A 20,315-nucleotide genomic window follows, 5' to 3' on the forward strand; every position below is an offset into this window, starting at 1 on the left:
ACACATGTAAAAGAATGGAAATGGGCTACTTTCTTATATCACACATGAAAATAAATTCAAAATGGATGAAAGACCTAAATGTGAGACAGGAAACCATCAAAATCCGAGATAATACAGGCAGCAACCTCTTTGACCTTGGCTTCAGCAACTTCTTGCTAGACACATCACCAAAAGCAAAAGCAAAAATGAACTGTTGGGACTTCATCAAGATAAAAAGCTTCTGCACCACAAAGGAACCAATCAACAAAACTAAAAGACAACCTACAAAATGGGAGAAGATATTTGCAAATGACATATCAGATAAAGGGTTAGTATCCAAGATCTATAAAAAGCTTATCAAACTCAACACCCAAGAAACAAACAATCCAGTCACGAAATGGGCAGAAGATATGAATAGACATTTCTCTAAAGAAGACATACAAATGGCCAACAGACACATGAAAAAAATGCTCAACATCAATTGGCATCAGATAAATACAAGCCAAAACTGCAATGAGCTACCACCTCCTACCAGTCAGAATGGCTAAAATTAACCAGTCAGGAAACAACAAATGTTGGTGAGGATGTGAGGAAAAGGGAACCCTCTTATACTGCTGTTGGGAATGTCAGCTGGTGAAGCCACTCTGGAAAACAGTATAGAGGTTCCTCAAGAAGTTAAAAATAGAGCTACCCTGTTACCTAGCAATTGCACTACTAGTTATTTACCTGAAGGACACAAATATAGTGATCCAAAGGGGCACCTGGACATTAATGGTTATATATATATGTTAATTAGTGAATTAAAATAAAATAAAAAAAAAAACCAACCCAGAGTGCTACCTATCTAGAGATACCTAAAATTACTCTTGGTTTTTGGAGAATGCCTCTTGAAGTATAACTATAATAAGGGCATAAGTGAGGTCTTATCACAGCTGTGGTGCTAGGGAAACAGGTTGTGGGCCTATCTTGAATTAATTATTTTCCATTAAGGAAACTGATAATCAAAAGATATAAATATAATTTCCCTTGTTGAGATTAAGCCACTCATTAATATTACAGAGATTATATTCTCAAATCACAGAGTATAATGGCATCTAATGAAATTAAAGTGAATAAATCGCAATTTTATGCTTTGTTTCCAATTTTACAGTTAGCCCTATAGAACAGATTTTAAGGAGGCACTAATATGTCTTTATCAACAAACTATCCATTTCTTTTATTTAAGTCTTGAGCATTTAATTGGCAAATTTTGACTTTTAATCTATTGCTATCTTAGTTTAAAATCTGTAGGGTCAGGGTAGGAACAGATGGATTCGGTAGCTCTTAAATATCTTTACACATGAACTGACTGTTAATAATTTTCACTTCTTTAGAAAGAATATCCAAGTTATAGGAATTTTGACACTGCTCCTTATTATTGTCTATGGGGCTATGATTCAGAAAACAGTAGCATCATACTTTTCTTTCCTTCTCCTCTTCCTCCTTTTGGAGAAATACATGATAGAATTTTTACAGTGACCTATTCAACAGATGCAATTAGAGAAAGACTCACCCTCCTCTGCTCTAGTAAACTTGTAAATTTCAATATCTGGTACCTAAAGAATAACTGGGTACATTTGACCTATTCCATGCTCTTGATTCTGTTCCCCAAAAGCATAGAAATCACATATACTATAATCTGATTGAAAGGACTTAATTTCCTTTTCCTATTTGGTCTACATGCACCACCTGGTGGTAAAGTAGTGCATTTCAAGTCTTGCTGTGTGTGTGTGTGTGTGTGTGTGTGTGTGTGTGTGCGTTGTGGGGTATTCAATATACATTCCTAAACATTTATTTAGATTAATTAACAATGCAACTGTTTTGCAACAAATATCTAATAAAACACTGGAACACACACACACACATATATGTCAGAATAGGAAGTAAAGGAGGGAATAACTCATGTTGGAAAGTAAAATAGCTTTCTCTTATTTACATTAACTGTAGCTCTTATAATTTCATCCTTAGATAAACATTTATTTATTGTGCTAATGTTCTTATTGAGGCAAGAGTCAAATACTGATAACCAGTGTAAAACCATTTTATTTTTAATTTTTAAGGATTATAATTTTTAAAAGTATGCATCCTCTTCCTTATATTAGTAGTTAGTATAAGTCAAGTCACAGAATTTTAAAATTATAAGGCACCATACAATCATTTAGACTAATGTACTAATTTTACAAATGTAGTAGCTGAGACTCAGAAATGCCAAGTGACTTGCCCAAGGTCATACTGGTAATCAGTGGCTCAGCTCAAATAAGAAACTAGGTCTTCCCACTTCAGTCTAGGAATATAAAACATAAAAATTACACTCATATACAATGGCAAAATATCTCTCTATTAAAAGATATGAACTTAACTCAGCCACAGAACACCAAGATGTGATTTAATTGACACGTCCTAGTTTTATTCTAAAATTCTGAGTGCAAAGAAGTATACTAGAAATGCATACATCATAAAGCAATGGAAAAGATTTTCTAACTAGCAAAAATCCTTTTATATATGTTCAAAGGAATATTTTTTAAATTCTATACAACAGCTATGTCGTAAAGATGGTGTAAAAAAATTCCCTTTCCCCTTTTAACTGCTTCAGAATCAGAGATCCGTTTCTACAAAGTAGGTACCCACTGGTAGATTCAAGCATAAACCATGTTCATAGCTCCCTCTCATGACCATTGAATGAATACTATATAAGCCTCCTTTATTCTCGCTGTTGTATTCAACTAACAGCTCACTGGTTAAGTTTTAATTGCTTCCAATGAGGTCAGCAAAGGTATTTATCGAAAAGCCCTGAATAAAAAGGCTCCACACACACACACACAAGCATACACGCGCTCACACAGAGAGAAAATCCTCTTGCCTGTTGATTTATGGAAACAATTATGATTCTGCTGGAGAATTTCTCAGCTGAGAAATAGTTTGTAGCTACAGTAGAGAGGCTCAAGTTGCACAAGGCAGACAACAGACATGGAATTCTTGTGTATCCAGCTGTTATCAACAGAACAAGTAAGTTACTGTTAATTTGTCTTTAAAAATAATGCTGCATGGTTTTCTAGTAGTTTACCTCTTTCTCTGGTTTTAGTGCTGAGGGGAAAAGTAAAGTTACCAGACTTTTGAGCCATGTAATTATCTATAGTAATTATGTTGTAGAACTTACATAAAGATAAGGTTGAAGTTCTCCAGACAATACTGGCATTTAACTTGAGAAATGTGGGTAGTTAGGAGAAAATAATTGATCAACCACAAACATAAAAGCATACAATAAACAAATCTAGGGAAAGTATTTATATTTTGTTAATAGTGATTTTAGGACTTAATTTAAATCAATAGCTCTAACTGCAGGATGTTTCTTACCAAATAGCAATCAGAATAAATGGTACAATCATATTCTTATTTGTCTCTAATAATGCATAACTTTTATAAATCTACATATGGAGAGATAAAGACATTGACATCCTCTGTGAAAGCTGTTTTAAATGTGCCTTCACAGTACAAACTACACTGGATGTTATAATAGTATTTACCCAGTGAAATTTATACATACAATTTCTCATCTTCCCTCCCCCTCCCTTCCCTATTCTTAATCTCTCATTGCAAACAGAAGTCAAGTAGTAAACAGTGTCGCAGCAACTGAGCTTATTACAACCTGTTTTTATAAGGAAATACCAACAGAGTTATTTAAGGAGGAATCTTGTATTGTTATCAGGAACTAAAAGGATAAGGATAACAATTTGGAAAAAAAACAACTATTCTTTCTTAAATCAATCTACAATTCACAGATAGGAAGAGGTCAATGACCCAGGAGCAACAATCAACTCAAGATTTAATTTTCATTATGTTATTCATGAACACCCGGAGCACTACACTATAATGCGCAAATGGATACTGACATGGATCCTGCCAACTTTGCTCTACAGATCATGCTTTCACATTATCTGTCTAGTGGGCACTATATCTTTAGCTTGCAATGACATGACTCCAGAGCAAATGGCTACAAATGTGAACTGTTCCAGCCCTGAGCGACATACAAGAAGTTATGATTACATGGAAGGAGGGGATATAAGAGTGAGAAGACTCTTCTGTCGAACACAGTGGTATCTGAGGATTGATAAACGAGGCAAAGTCAAAGGGACCCAAGAGATGAAGAACAGTTACAGTAAGTAATGTCTTTTATTTACAGCACTGCTTATGGACCTTAATCTGTGAAAAAATCATCATAGGCTTTCTTAGTTTCCCCCACTTTTTTTTTCTTTTGGAAAAAAATTATCGGGATCCCTGGGTGGCGCAGCGGTTTGGCGCCTGCCTTTGGCCCAGGGCGCGGTCCTGGAGACCCGGGATCGAATCCCACGTCGGGCTCCCGGTGCATGGAGCCTGCTTCTCCCTCTGCCTGTGTCTCTGCCTCTCTCTCTCTCTCACTGTGTGCCTATCATAAATAAATAAAAATTAAAAAAAAAAAAAAGGAAAAAAATTATCATCTTTTAATTTCTCTAAATTTGGATCATTGAATTATGTTTCCAAAAACATCTCCTGGAACTGGTCAAATCTATTAATATTATAGTTGGAACTGATAACCCAAGCCAATTTGAAAATAAAATCCCCATGTCCTAAGCTCAAAATGCTTATAAACTAGACAAAATGTAAATGATCTTATTCACATTGAAATGTGACTCCCTATCTTCTAGCAAAATTCATTAGGAACTCTAAAAGAGTATTCAGCAAATAAATGCTCACCCAAAACTACTTATTAGTTTGAGGAACAGAAAAGTTATTTTAAAAAGTAATTTTTCTTTGAAAATATTTCTGTGGTGGTGTGAAATACTTCATCTGTGCTCAAAAATGTATTCAGTGACTTGTACAATTGTGTACAGTTATAAAATAGAAGGGAATCTGTAGTATCCTCATCTCTTCACATCATAATGAGTTTGTATTAGATTGTTTATTTACCTAAGCAAAAAAAAAAAAAAAAAAAAGATTCCTCCTAACATTTTCTTTAGATCTTCTGTGCCATAATTCTATGTTACCTTAAGAGAAATGTAAATGTGAAGGAGGAAATAAAAAGTGAGTTGGAAGAGATGTCCATGATTTTCTGTTAGTGTACCCTACGTTTTCTCCAAAACTCAGTTATTTTTTTCGTGTTAAAATATCACGGTTGGACTTATCATTTAGCAGTTATGATTAATACACAATTTCAGCAGTTTTAGATTTAAGGGGGTAAAATACTCAACATATATAGTAAGAATTTAAAAGCCTTGAATGAAAATAAATTTTGTTTGTATTACTAGCACTTGAACAATGTTATTATTATATCATCTTATAATGTTATGTATGTTAAAATCAATTTAAAAAGAATGCATGGGATGATGGTGTAAACATTTGCTTAAGCACTTGCAGTACATTTTGCTTTAGGCTTGCAGTGAGTACTTGACACTTTTGTTGCTTGTTTACTGAATGGTTTTGAGGCTTCTTAATTAATAAACCAATAAATGGAAATTTGGGGAATTATGTTTCCAATATGAAAATGAGAGGAACTTCCTTTTAACTATAATTGATACAGAATGCTAAGGCCATTTTAATGGATTATTAACACTTGTAGTTTAATTATTACTGTTATTAATAAAATTATCATGTTAGTCTTAGAATATTGTTCTGATTATACTAACATTTAGGTAAAGAAATAACTATTTGGAGGAAGGTTCTGTGGATAATTTCTTGTATGTGAGCAACAGAATTTGGACTAAAATCAATTTATTTAAAAGTCATTAAAATTTTTCATGGATAATGGAACCTGGTAGAGGAGACAGACCCCAAGTGGAAGTTATGACACATAGGTCTAATCCTTGTCTGTGAATATTTTTGTAATGGTTTTTAATTCTTTCCAATTCTCTGTTTTTCCATCTCTAAGATGTGGGATATGTACAGATGATCTCCAATACACCTTCTAGATCATACAGTCTATTCTAAGCCATAGAATATATCATATAAATGTGAACAAATTTAAGTACTCATTGTATAATTATCACATACTTTGAATGATATAGGTGACTATTATCTCAGTGATAAGATGAGCTGTCAGAACTAATTTGAAATTGTACACTATGGTTACCAAAACCTAAACACTGTAGAACTCTGTTATATGCCAACTAGTTTCTTTTGAATGCTTTAGTCAAATATTGAAAAAAGTAAAAAATTTGATGTAAAATCCATGAAAATGAATAGTATACATAATTATTTGGGATGAAAAGTACCTATAATTGGGATACATTCACATATGTGTTTTATTTTGTGTTAAAATTTCTTGAAACCACAAAGCTCAAGTGTTTGTAAACATACACAAAATGCCTAACTAATTTGATAGTTTGAAATGCAATTTAGCATTAACCTTGAGTAACCATAAAGCCAATTTGGTACACCATTTCTCTTCTACTCTAATTCTACAGTAAAAATGAAAGAGAGAGAGAAAGAAACTCATTCTATATCACTAATTAGAATGTCACAATACTAATGTATTTAAGGACAGGATATATATTATATAAATAGTCTTCACTTCTATAAGCTTTTTATAGGCTGTATGTATATAACCCTAACCTTAACCCTAACCCTAAAACTATTGTCAGGTTGTGTTGCTATCCTATTGAAGAAGGAGCCAATCAAGCTTTGCCATAGTTAAAAAGAAGCTGTTGTCTATTGGGAAATCCTAAGATATAAAAGGAAATACTTCATCGAAAAATAAAGTGGAGAAAAAAATAAGTGGAGAAGAGTTTTTAGAAGAGAATTCTGGTAGCCATTTCCTATTATTCCAGGGGCAGCCTTACTAATTTTAAGTGTGAATTCCCCATACATAAAATGTGCAAGTTGACACATGTGAAGTTGAAGCTACTATATCCAGGTACAAAGAAAGTGCTCAAAAAAATTTGTTTAAGAAGGCAAAGAAGAACAAAAAAACTTGAAATTATAACTATGAAGACTATTTACATTCCTCAATCATTAATTGAATGAATGAACAAATGAACAAAAGACATTTCCTTCCTATTTAAAATGAGAGTAATAGGTAGTTAGATAGTCTACTAGAGCGAAATGCCACAGAATTCAGAAAGTGTGACAGATCAGAAGCAAACTCTGCATTTCATTTTCAGTATTCCAGTCCCTTAAATTTGTTAAGTTGTTGTTGAACACTTTTTTTTTCAAGGTCTTTTAAAATGGTATAGACTTAAAAATGTCTTAGATGATAAAATTTTGCATGAAACGTGAGATGCCAACTTGTGTGAAACACAGTTGTCCTCTGCATTACGATGAGAAGGTCCCAACTCCATTCTTATGGCTTTGCTTTCAATGAAGGGGAAAGTTACCTGATGAAATTAATAGGTTTTGAAGGACTATTTACTAGCAGAAGGATAACTCCTTCATAAAAATAGATAGATAATGGACTGGAGTTGAGTAGAAGAGGTAAAAAATCTGGGTATATAATTCTGTTTCCAGAAGATTGGGCTGGAGTAGGTAGATGGAAGGCTTAGAGGAAGAGAAGGGGAGAGGTGGATATGATAGCTCAGGTCTCATATCTTTAGGGAATTAAAAAAATTATTTAAGCTATCCTGGGTTGTGAGGATCTCACTTCAGTCTGAAATATAGTGTTATCTTGTGAAATATTTTAAGTTTAGATCAGAATGAGTAAATTGCAGAAAAAGCATACCAGGGGACCCAACAAAAATTAGACTTGTATTAATAGACATATCAGTAAGACCCAACCACGTAAATGTAGGAAGTTGTGAGAGACCAGGAGATGCTGGGCCACATTTCTGATGCTGAGGGGAGAGAAGCTATTACTGGAGAACTGGTCCTCAGATTGCATACTATTCTATAGCCAGAAGGCAAGAAAGCCCGGTCTCTCAGGTCGTTCCACATTTAGCCTCACAATAGGTTTGCAAGTGACAGAACTGAAATCTAACTTGAACTAATAATGAGGGTAATAAAAGCATAACGTGCCCTTCTAAAATGAAATAAAGATTCATGTTCTCTGCAGAAGGAGAGCATCAATAGCTCTTAAGGGGATTGGTAATGGATGGTCAAAACTTCCACTATTGTCATCTGAGCTCTCCCCTTGGGGCAAGGCGAGAGGGTGAATTTAGATAAATTTTGAACCAGGCATTCCATCAACAGACAGAGTCGATCACTCCACACCTGGCAGAAATAACACTGCTGTGTAAGCTGGGAATTGAAGTGCCAAGTGAGAGATGGCAGCAGTGCACTGGGCAACTGACAACTGCCCTGAGAGACAGATGTGGAACAAAGAACTCAGTCCCTCAAGATGACTTTCTTGCTTTTGGTATCCAATTACTAAAAAGTTTTGCTCTTCCCAAAAATAGTCAATATCAGCCTTTTAAGAAGAAATCCTTGATTGTGATAAGCTACTGATTCAAGAGTGAGGCATGCTTCACTTATTAGAATTAAGCATTGCCAGTTCCATAGCAAGAAAAGGGTTAGCCATTCTGAAAACTAGCCAGTGATTTAGCAATATTCTCTTTTGGGTTGTTAGACTGTGACGGGATATGGCCTAACAACTGGCAAAAAGCAAATAAACACAGTGTTGTGGGATTTGACTTTGGCCACGAAATCTTCAGCAACCCAATTGTCAACATTTCTTTGGATAAGGTCCTACTCAGCCATAATCTCTGCTAGTAGCTAGCAAATATACATACTACCTCTAAATATAGAGATGGTGAACTTGCTTATGCTCTAAACAGTTGTTATCAAGTTATCTAAAAGAACAATAATTCACATTATCAACACAAAAATAAGAAAACCAGGGCAACTCCACCTTAAAAAAAATGGACAATGAGAAACATATCTATGGAATTGAATCAAAATCCTAGAATTACTGACAAAATGTAGTCTTGTAGAACTGGTGACCTACATTCCCTTAAGTCAGTTGTCAAGGCTTTACATTATGGAAGATGGATAAATTGCTGGGGAGCAGATTTGGAAATATTAGCTATTCTTTGGGAATTCTAATAATTAAGATTATTTTTTATTGTATAGTTTTCCTCTCTCTCTCTCTCTATTTTTTTTTTTTTTTTTTTTTTTTTTTTTTTTTGGCTAATAAAAGCATCTGGCACTTACAAAGTGCAGGTAATTTACTGTCACAGGAGCATCTCTTATTTGTTTTGTAAATCCTCATTTGAACTGACCATCACTTTCATTTCTTTGCCAACCCAGGGCATCTGAACATGTATTTTCCCTTTTGACTTAGCTGTATTAACAATTTTTTAGCCTACAGTTTTAGAGCATTTGGAGCATTTAGAGCATTCACTTTCCAAGTGGATTGGAGGGAATGCAAGAAGCCAGTTTTCAGATATATGGAGAGGTTCCCTTTTCCAGGTTTTCCTATTTCTCAGCCTTGGCTAAATATTATAATCAGCTAGGGAATTTAAAAAAAAATGCTGATGGCAGGTCCCACCCATGAAGACTCTAAATAAATTGATGTGGGCGGGGGGCGGGGGGGTTGGTGGTGGTGGTGGGTAGCCTGGGCATCAGGAACTTAAGCTCCCCAGATAATTCTGACATGTTGCCAAAGCTAAGAACCACTGGATCATATTAGAGGATCACATTAAATTATTGGGAGACCATAGTTCAATTAAATCAGAATCCTGAGAAGGTGGGGAAGATTCAGGCCTCAATGTTTGTTAAAGCTTTCTAGTGAGTTTACTGCGCAGGTAAGGTTAAAACCCCCCCATTTAATGGGACCACGGGTTCTAATTCAGCCTGGATCCCCTCAGGTCCCAGGAATGTTCTGAAGCTCTTAGATGACTCCACAGTTAACTTCTACCCTGGAGGATTTCAAAATGGGCTTTTCAGTAATGACTCTCTGAATCATGCATTGAGGATGTTCCTCTGGGTCCAGTTGACCTCTTTGACAAATCTCAGTGGCTCCAACATTTGGAGAACTGGCCTGGAAATGTTTGAGATGACAACTCTGTAGCTACTATGTAAGAAGGCTTCCTTGGCAAATGAGTTAATTGCAGGGAAGAATGGGTCCTGTTGCCACAGTCTCACAATGACAGGCAGGTCTGAATCTCTTCTGACACTCTCAAGTGGTGCTACAGCAGGGGACCTGGAGTATAGACATCAATGCCAGTTTACTTGGCACTTAAATGAGCCACTTATGACTATGAACCCAGATGCCCCCAAATTAGGGTCTTACTTCCTATGGCTACCCCACAGAGTTGAAGGTAGTGGTTTAAAGAAATGACTTCAAGTCTAGAAAACCCATGGGGGAAAGAAACCACAAGCCTTGAGGGTCTCTCCAGATTAGTGGAAAGGACATGAAGCTAGGAGTTTGTTTTCTTTGTAAGTTTGGGATTAAAGCAAAGCTTTCCTTCTTTTCTAAAGATCCTAGCTTTCTTCCTCTGTATCCAAAACTTTTGGTAGCACAGTAACTTCTTTTACATCACTACTGGAATGCAATGTTTTTCTACATTTTAATTTCACATATGGCACACAGAAGAAAAGGCAGGAATTGTGCATATCTAATATGGAGAAAAAAAATAACTCATTAAATGAAATGGGCTTCCATATGAATTCCTGCCTTTTCTGAACCATATCCAATCTTTCTTAAAAAAAAAAAAAAAAACAACATTTTATTGAGGTATGTTGACATACAGAAATCTGTACTTATTTGATGTATACAAATTGATCAATTTCTACATTTGTGAAACTATCACCACAATCTATACCATAAACATACCTATCAGTTCCCAAAGTTCCTTCTGCCTTTTAATTCATATTATTATTTTGTGATAAGAACACTTAACATAAGATCCATCCTTTTAGCAAATATTTAAATATACCATACAACAGTTATAAGCTATCGGCACTACGCTGCACAGTATATCTCTAGGAGATGGTCATCTTGCATAGTTGAAACTTAGTTCCCTGTTTCTCCCTCTCCCACAGCCCCTGGCAACCATCATTCTACTCTCTGCTTCTACGAGCTTGACTATTTTAGATTCCTCCTGTAAGTGGCATCATGTAGTATTTGTCCATCTGTGTCTGGCTTATTTCATTTAGCATAATGTACTCCAGGCTCATTTCGTGTGTCTTTCTATACACGAAATAGGTTGGAAAATGAAAATTCTCTACATTTCACATGGTTCAGAAAGCCACATTAAAGAGTCCTTGAACACTTTACTGTTTCTTGACCAAGATTCACGTCTACATTTGAGATTATATCTGCAACTGATTTAGAAAAAGAAGCCACACCTAATTTGCAAACAAAGGAAATATACCTATTTACCTTAGTTGCCCAAAAGGGTTTGTGTAGTAATATATAAAATCAAAGGGATTAGGGTGGGGAAGCAGAGAAAAGAATTATCTATTATCCATGTCCAGGTAAAATTTGCCTTTTAGGCAGCTAATATCATTCTCAGAGGGAAAAGGTTTGCTGTATATTGGGGAAGAACTGGCTCTAGAGGTTCTCTGACTGTGCCAGTCAACTTCCCTGCCAAAGACTCTAATCACTTCTACTGGAGTGAGCAGGAGTACTTGCTAGAGTCATTAGCAAGTGTCCTTCTGAGAATAAATAGGATGGCAACATCTTTGTAAACAGGAGAAGAAATAGGCAAGAGAGGAAAGGAAAAAAGGACTTTGTATAAAAATAAATGGATTTTGCGTTTTATTTTTTTAAAAAAATTTTACTTTTACGTATTCTATACACACAATTTGGGGCTCAAACTCACAACCCTGAGATCAAGAATTGCACTCTCCTCCAACTGAGCCAGTCAGGCACCCCAGATTTTGCATTTTAGGTTTAAAGTGGATTTAAACACAAAGGATCCTCATAAAATAGGGCTCTATTAACTTTTTTGATGCACTTAAGGAATAAGGGTAATGGAATGCAATAGATTGATGACAGTGGGAGAATTTCTGAGATCAAAAAAATAAACTAGTGTACAGAGGGGTTGAAATAATAATAGATTATTGCAGAAGATACGCAAATAGGAGGTGTGCATCTGTTAGTTAAATTTGTGCCTAAAATTGAAATAATCTTTATTTATCAGGACTATTTGAAAGCTGAGTTTATTTTTTATGATTAATATAAGACAAGGCAAATGAGATATACTTCGATATCCTTAAATACCATACTTATCATGTTACAATTATCATGTAATATTTTCCATTTATCTGCCTATTTGAACTTTAGATGTAATTGTAGATAGTGCTGAGAAAATGCTTTGGGAACCAATTCAGAATCAACTCAGCATGCAGATTTTTCTTTTTTTTTTAATTTTTTTTTTATTGGAGTTCAATTTGCCAACATTTAGCATAACACCCAGTGCTCATCCCACCAAGTGCCCCCCTCAGTGCCCATCACCCAGTCACCCCAACCCCCCACCCACTTCCCCTTCCACTACCCCTTGTTCATTTCCCAGAGTTAGGTGTCTCTCATGTTCTGTCTCCCTCACTGATATTTTCACTCATTTTCTCTCCTTTCCCTTTATTCCCTTTCACTAATTTTTATATTCCCCAAATGAATGAGACCATATAATGTTTGTCCGTTTCCGATTGACTTATTTCACTCAGCATAATACCCTCCAGGTCCCTCCATGTCGAAGCAAATGGTGGGTATTCGTCGTTTCTAATGGCTGAGTAACATTCCATTGTATACATAAACCACACCTTCTTTATCCATTCATCTTTCAATGGACACCGAGGCTCCTTCCACAGTTTGGCTATTGTGGACATTGCTGCTATAAACATTGGGGTGCAGGTGTCCTGGCATTTCATTGTATCTGTATCTTTGGGGTAAATCCCCAGCAATGCAATTGCTGGGTCATAGCATGCAGATTTTTCTTAAGGCAGCAATTTCAAACTTTGTTTCTTAGAACACTGGTGTCCCTCGAGATATTAATGGTGCTTCCTGTAGCACAGTTTCTGTGGCTAATTGATTGGGAAATATTAGGTTAAATAAAAGTGAGCAAGTTTTCACAGTAGAAAATCTCTGAGCCTAATTTATACGAATACAAACTGCAAAACTCCAGGTGGAAATTATATATGGTTTCTTGAACTTGACAACAGAGTACACTGCTCCGGCCGCCCCCTTCCCCCCCCCAACTCTCCTCTCTGATTCAGGTAAAACATTTAAATTTCATTAAATTACAATTTGAGAGGGGCAGCTGGGGTGGCTCAGTCTGTTTGATGGCTCAGGTCATGATCGCAGGGTCATGATCTCAGGGTCATGAGATGGAGCCCCATGTCAGGCTCCATGCTCAGCGGGGAGTCTGTTTGAGATTTTCTCTCCCCTTCTCCATCTGTCTTTCTTCCCCCACTAAAATAGATACATAAATCTTTCTTAAAAAATCGCAGTTTGAGAGCTAGAGATCTCTCTACAGTGTAGTGAAAAACTAAGCCAAGCTTCCACTCAGTTTTTTGTTCTAAATAAAAAGGCTGTAGAATGGACCTGAAGCAATATTTTAAGAATGACCTTAAACCAAGAATCTGTGCCAAAGTCAGGAGCCTGAATATAATTTTGGACAATTAGGGTAGTATTTTGGGTATAGATGCATGCTTGGCTGAAATCCAGAGATTTGCAATGAGATTTAAGCCTAGCTTAAAGCTCTTTTCTGAGCTTTGAGCAGCTTTATAGGAGCATGCTCCTAACTTTTTTTTTTTTTTTTTTTTTTTTTAGCATGCTCCTAACTTGAAATGAAGTTTAATACCTATTATTTAGGCCACCTAGAAACTGACCAAAAGCATTCCCTATCATTAACCTAAAAATTTTTTAGGATTAGAACATGATTGAAGAATTCTTACGTATGTACCTAAAAACAATAAACTTTTACTTTTCAAAAAAAGTAGTTTGAGCACAAGTTTGAAGTTCTTTCTGTTTTGTTTTTAAGATTTTATTTATTTATTCATGAGAGACACCGAGAGAGGCAGAGACATAGGCAGAGGGAGAAGCAAGATCCGTGTGGGGAGCCTGATGTGGGACTTGATCCCAGGACCCTGGGATTGCAACCTGAGCTAAAGGCAGACGCTCAACCACTGAGCCACCCAGGTGTCCCTGAAGTTATTTCAATTATATCAATAAAGAACAAGTTTTATTTACTGGTCAAAAACGATTTAGAAATTTGAAATTTAGCATATAACCTGAAGGGAGAACTGCAAATTTAATTAATTTCTGTGCCCTTTAAGAGGTCACTTATAGGAGATGTTAAATAGAATTGCCTTTTCCAGCCATACATAACACAGATTCTTTCTGTTTGCATTTGGCAATGCCACTAAAAAAAAAAAAAAAAAGTAAGTACTGGAAAGATAAGCATTATGTCTTACTATTCCTTTTGTCTCCCAATGGTAGAAGGAGCAGAGTCCAACACAAGAGGTGGAAGAAGGGAGAAGGATTGACAGTCATTCAATATACTTCTCTCTTAAATTTTTACACATCTAAAATTAGTTATGGATAAGAAATAGATTACTAAATTATCACAAAAATTTAATGCAGACAAGAATTAAAAGTTTTGCTGAAATAGAAGTATACCTCATTTCCCTTTTCTCTCTTGTTCTCTACCATTAAAAGAAAATACTAGCCTCTAGAATCTATTTGACTTAACATTTTTCTAGGTAATTTCAAGGGACTGGTGGAAAAGTTTTATTGTAGATGCCAATAATGTAAGCAGGCACAGGTGGCACTGGTGTTGCTAGAAGGATGATTGACATAGCATGGTGAAGACCAATCCTGGAAAAGTTATGCCTTTCTCAATACCTATTCTTGTTTTCATCTGTCAACTAATTCCTGCATACCAAAAACTACATGCAGAAAAAAATGATAATCAGTTGGTATTGGTTTAAGGAATATCTGCATTAAAAGGATATACGGAAAGAAGTCTTTAAGAATTAAATGAGCTATACTAGTAAAAACAAGAGATGGGCTGATAATTTTTGGGTAGGGAATTTGCCTACTTATTAGTAGCACATACAAGTTTGATCCTGGACTTAGTGACTGGTGTCAAAGGGTGGAGAGGACATATATGTATGGATAGGAAGAGAGAGCTGGGAAAAAGTAGAAAGTTGGTGAATATACTCTCAGTTTGTTTTAGTCCAGTAGCCTGATCTTGGGATAATATTGGTGTTTATAGTGTCTCAAACTGTACCTCTGATAAGAGTCCAGTGGTCTCATTCATATTGTGGCATCTCTCATGGGAAGATCACCTGTAGGCAGTGGACAGTTTCCTCCCTTGTTTGCATGAATAATGAAGACATCATACAAAACTTTGAAAGACTGAGGACTTTTTAAATTCTTTTATTAATTCAACAAATATTAATTGATACCTCTCCTAGCCCAGACTAGGGCCACAATAGTAAGCAATTAACAGTTCAGTTGCGAGTGGAGGGTGAACTATAGGTCAGAGGGGCAAGTTCAGAGCAATTAGGGGGTTGTCTAACTCAACTTAAGGAAATGGGCATGGAAGTCTTTTCTGGGAGAAAATGACCTGAAGGATGAGTAGTATGAAAGAAAGAGGACAAATATACCACCGTCAGAAGAGATGCTTTTGTAGATGCCTGTAGTAGAACAGTATTGAAAGGCTGGGAAACAGAATGACTTAATATCTTGCCAGGTATCAATGTTAAGTTCAATAAAGCAAACCTTTCTTTCTATTAAAAATATGAGAACATTTGCCCTTTATCAGTTTTCAGACTTTGATTGCTCTGTTTACTAAAAATGACTATTTCTTTTAAAGAGTAATTTTTTAAGGCTAATGTTTTCCTTAAAGGATAACAATTTTTGGAGGTATAATTTAAGTTCTGCTAATTTAAGTTATACTGTTTTTCTGGATAACCACATACTTTTTCTTTTTAGTGTCTTTTCAATCTTTAATCATAATTATAACCTGTTTAAGTCAGGTGTCCATAAATATTTACTATAAAAGCTACATTATCATTAAGGAGAATATTTTTCCCATAACAGTTTCTTAAAAAATGAGAGAAACAAAAGTTTTGAGGCATAAGTTTGGCTTTTAAGTATAAAATTAGGAAGGTTATCTGCCACATTCTTAAAATAAGCCAACTTTTACTACCATTAGAGCTGCATCCCCTGCTATACAGCTATGTAAATAGTGTACTCAGTAGTCAAGTAGCTGTGCATAGCTTTATTTCTTCTAAATCATGAAGTAGGCAATGAAGCAAGGTGTTTTCCCACTTAGATAAGCCTATCAAGGTGTCTTGGTTTCTGAGAAATTGTTCTCAACTCCTTGTACAAATAATGCATTACAAAATAACATTGGATGTTTACTAGACATAAGGAGGTGCTGTCAACTTTGAAAAGACTCTGGCCAAATTTGGTCTGGAAATTTTCTCTTAACTGGCTTGAGGTTGATCAGATATTGAATCATAATTCATCCCCAAGGATGAGATGAGCGTTAATCTATATCATGGTGATTAAGTTGTATTTAGACCTAAAATTCATGATGTTTTAAAGTGTTATTTAATAGTTTATCATTTATTTACAGTAATATTACTACTAAAATTACTGTACTATGTGGAAATAAATTTTGTTATTGTCATGAATCTTCTAATTTAGTCTATACAAAATTGCACAATGTACAACCTGAAACATTTTCTTTTTTTAAATTTTAATTTAATTTAATTTTTATAAATTTATTTTTTATTGGTGTTCAATTTGCCAACATATAGAATAACACCCAGTGCTCATCCCATCAAGTGCCCCCCTCAGTGCCCGTCACCCAGTCACTCCCACCCCCCACCCACCTCCCCTTCCACCACCCCTATTTCGTTTCCCAGAGTTAGGAGTCTCTCATGTTCTGTCTCCCTCCCTGATATTTCCCACTCATTTTTTCTCCTTTCCCCTTTATTCCCTTTCACTATTTTTTATATTCCCCAAATGAATGAATGAAACATTTTCACTGATTGACTATAAACATAATAAGATAATTAAAATGTTAATTCTTCTAAAATACATATGTCAATATTGAAGTTGGCACAGAACACTTCATTCCATCCTAATTACTTCACAAAATACCTCTTTGCTGTAAGCTTGCAGTTACACTATTAGTCCATTTCACAGAAAGAAAAAAAAAAAAGATTTTCAGGAAATTGGTTAGCCTGATAAGCTTGCTAATGTACAACTTCTAGTTTTAAAGTTATACATAGGACTATTTAGGTGTTGTTCATTTTAATTAAGAAAGATTGGTGTTTAAAAATTAGCTGATGATTGAAATGATCATAACAAAATCCTCTATATGCAATGATTGGATTGTTTTCTGGAAATTCTTGGGTAGTCAGTTAACTCACAGAGAGCAGATATAAATAGCAGGCCTGGTCAGTTCACTGTGTGACTAACATCATTAAGTATTAAAGAGTAAAAAGTTCATTTTCAGAATACTGATTTAAACTTTCCAGTTTCCTTAGAGTCAATACAAGTTACTAAGAGACTTTAAAGGGGCAAAACTGAAGCATTTTTAAGTAATATTTTTCTTCCTGCAATGGTAAACTTACCAAAATCTTACCATGTGTCTGGCACTGTGCTAAATACTTTATGTGTATTACCTAATTTAATCTTCATAGAACACTTATATATAAAATTGGCAGAGTTATGTTCATTTTGTAGATGGGGCAACTCCAAAGCATAGTTTTAGTTATCACCACATGATCACTATACTATTATAGTGCAATTAAAACATCACACATGAATTTGAACAATACAGTGGGATAATTTGCATATGAAGAACAATAAACAGCTGAAATTTTCTTCTCTGTAATATGACCTAATGAGTACTTGGCATCATTTTCTTATTATTAAATAAAAACTCTACTCCAACGCTCCTTGGACAAAATATCTCCATCTGTCTTCCCCTGAATTGGCATAGAAACTTTCAGTTTGTTTTGTGTACAAATTGCTAAAGATGCTGCAAAATTTAATTTTGTGTCATTTTAAACATATTTCTGATATTGAAATATTTATACTTCTGTTCACTAGTATGCACATAACTATTATAGTATACATACATATATACAATTTAATTTCAGAAAATAAACCAGACAATTTTAGGAGTACAGCCAGATAGTTTCCCTCTCTAAAGGCCACTCAATCCAAACAGAACAAACACAAAAATAAATAAAGGGAACAGCAGAGAGTTTGTTCTAACAAGCACTTCTGAAGGATAGGTTAAAAGAGAAATAGTTTACTGGCAAATTAGTTTTTTATTTTGTCCATGATTAATATGTTTTAAATTATTTCTAATCCTTTTAGGACTTAAAAAAAGAGGCAGAAGAAGGGGACAAAAATGATCAGTTAGTACAAAGACAATATATCTGGGATTCTATTTTTTTAAGTTTTTTTTTTTTTGTGCTTCTGTGTAAGTCATATTGTATCTTTGAAAACTAGACATATACACTATTTGTAACCTGGCTGACCTTAGGTTTTTTCAATATCTTAAAAATATCTTAGAAGGTTTTTATTCTCAAAGTTGTAGTGGTTCTTTTCAACAACTAGAATACTATTTATTGCAATACTGATTGAGCATATATTGTGCTATGTACTGTGGGTACATGGATGTATAGGTAGAGACCCACTATTTGAAAAATTTCAGCCTATTTGAAAGGAAAACACCAAAAACTCAATTTTATTTATTTACTTATTTATTTATTTATTTATTTATTTATTTATTTATTTATAAATATGTTATTTATTTATTCATGAGAGACACACAGAGAGAGGCAGAGACATAGACAGAAGCAGACTCCCCATGGGACTCGATTCCACGATCCCAGGATCACGACCTGAGCCAAATGCAGATGCTCAACTACTAAGCCACACAGGTGCCCTTAAAACTCAATTTTAATAAACTATGGTAAGTATGTGATAAAAATATGTTCAAAGAGGGACCATAGTGGAGGGCAGGTAACATAACCGAAGAGACACTGAGCAAGACTCTTGAAGAACATGATCCTTGAACTATATCTTCAAGAGCTAGTGTAAATGAACTAGGCTAGAGAAGTGGGTAAAGGATTGGGAAGGGAGTCAAGAAAGGGAATTCCCTCCTGGAAAATAGCACATGAGGAAAAGCTGATTGATATTTCAGGAGATATGAATGGGAATTATGGGAATTAGTGTTTCTGGAGTATTGGCTTCAAGGTAGGAAATGGGAAGAGATGAGAATGCAGTGAAGTCCCATTTCTTGCAAAGCTATTTTCCATTCGAGAGAACATGAACTTTATTCTACAGGTAATAAGGAGCTATCAAAGAAGAATGTAGAAGCAGTCATTAATAAAAACAGTTATTTTCATTATTCAAAAAAATGAGCTGGATGGTCAATATTTAATAATAATTGGAAGATTTATTTTATTAGAACATTTTAGCCTCTTTTCTTACCAAAGCTTCTTACCACAACCACCTACAAATGGTAAAGTTAGCTCATATTAATTAAAATCCATTACTTTTCACTGTAGGAGTTTTTGAAAGAACTAGATTGTCCATTGAAGAAGAGAAAGAGCAGAAAAAGTAAGCTTGAACAATTCATCTATGATTACTCAGTCTTAGTTTATCATCCAATAGTTCTCTTTTAGTATAAACATGAATATGTATTATTTACCACCTAGGAGTAGATTGGATTGAATAGAAAGTGAGAGGCATGGAAGTAATACTGTATTTTGTTATTATGAGATTTGGGCTTTAATCCTTTTCCTTCCAGGAATTAACTGATCTTAGGCAAGTACTTAACTATTCTGGGCCTTGGGTTTTGTTTGTTTGTTTATTTTTTTAAGGGGGTTCTAGCAGATTGTTTGAATAGATTTCAATCATAAAATGTTACCAAAAGTACTAAGCAACTGAAAGGGAGAGAAGTATATGAGCTGTCTATTGCTATATAACAAATCACTCAAAATTCAGCAGTTTAAAACAGTATTATCTCACGGGGTCAAAGGGTCCTGAATCTGAGAGAAGCTAAGCTAAGTAGTTCCAGCTTAGGGTCTCTCTGGAGTTAAGCTGCAGTGGGGGCTGCAGTTTTCTCAAGACCCATTTAGGGCTGAAGGCTCTACTTCCAAGCTCTCTCTCATGCTAGTTGGCCGGCCTCAGTTCATAGCAGCCTGTTGGCCAGTAACTTCCTCTTTACTATGAGAGCCTCGCCATAGGCTTTCTCAGTGTCCTCATAACGTGGTAATAACTGGCCCCCCTCAGACAGAGTGATGAGGGAGGGGGAGAGAAAGAGAGGAAGCAAGAGAAGGCATCTTTAAGATGGAAGCTGCGATGTGACACGTCATCACTTTTTCCTCGTTTTATTTGTCATACAGAT

General features: G+C 35.2%; 2 protein-coding genes across 5 annotated transcripts in view; one reads left to right on the forward strand and one right to left on the reverse strand.

Annotated features, from left to right (window-relative positions):
* FAM227B (family with sequence similarity 227 member B) overlaps window positions 1–20,315 on the reverse strand; it is a 189,284-nt gene that overhangs the window by 58,571 nt on the left and 110,398 nt on the right. The gene's annotated exons all lie outside the window — the stretch shown is intronic.
* The window catches only part of FGF7 (fibroblast growth factor 7), a 52,463-nt gene continuing 34,874 nt past the window's right edge, over window positions 2,727–20,315 (forward strand). Inside the window, exons 1-2 of the mRNA XM_025472855.2 lie at window positions 2,727–3,024; window positions 3,798–4,174. Coding sequence (XP_025328640.1) covers window positions 3,889–4,174 — 286 coding nt within the window. The 5' untranslated portion in view covers window positions 2,727–3,024; window positions 3,798–3,888. The remainder of the gene's footprint in view (window positions 3,025–3,797; window positions 4,175–20,315) is intronic.

Source organism: Canis lupus, chromosome 30 (assembly GCF_003254725.2).
Source record: "Canis lupus dingo isolate Sandy chromosome 30, ASM325472v2, whole genome shotgun sequence".
Taxonomy (NCBI): domain Eukaryota; kingdom Metazoa; phylum Chordata; class Mammalia; order Carnivora; family Canidae; genus Canis; species Canis lupus.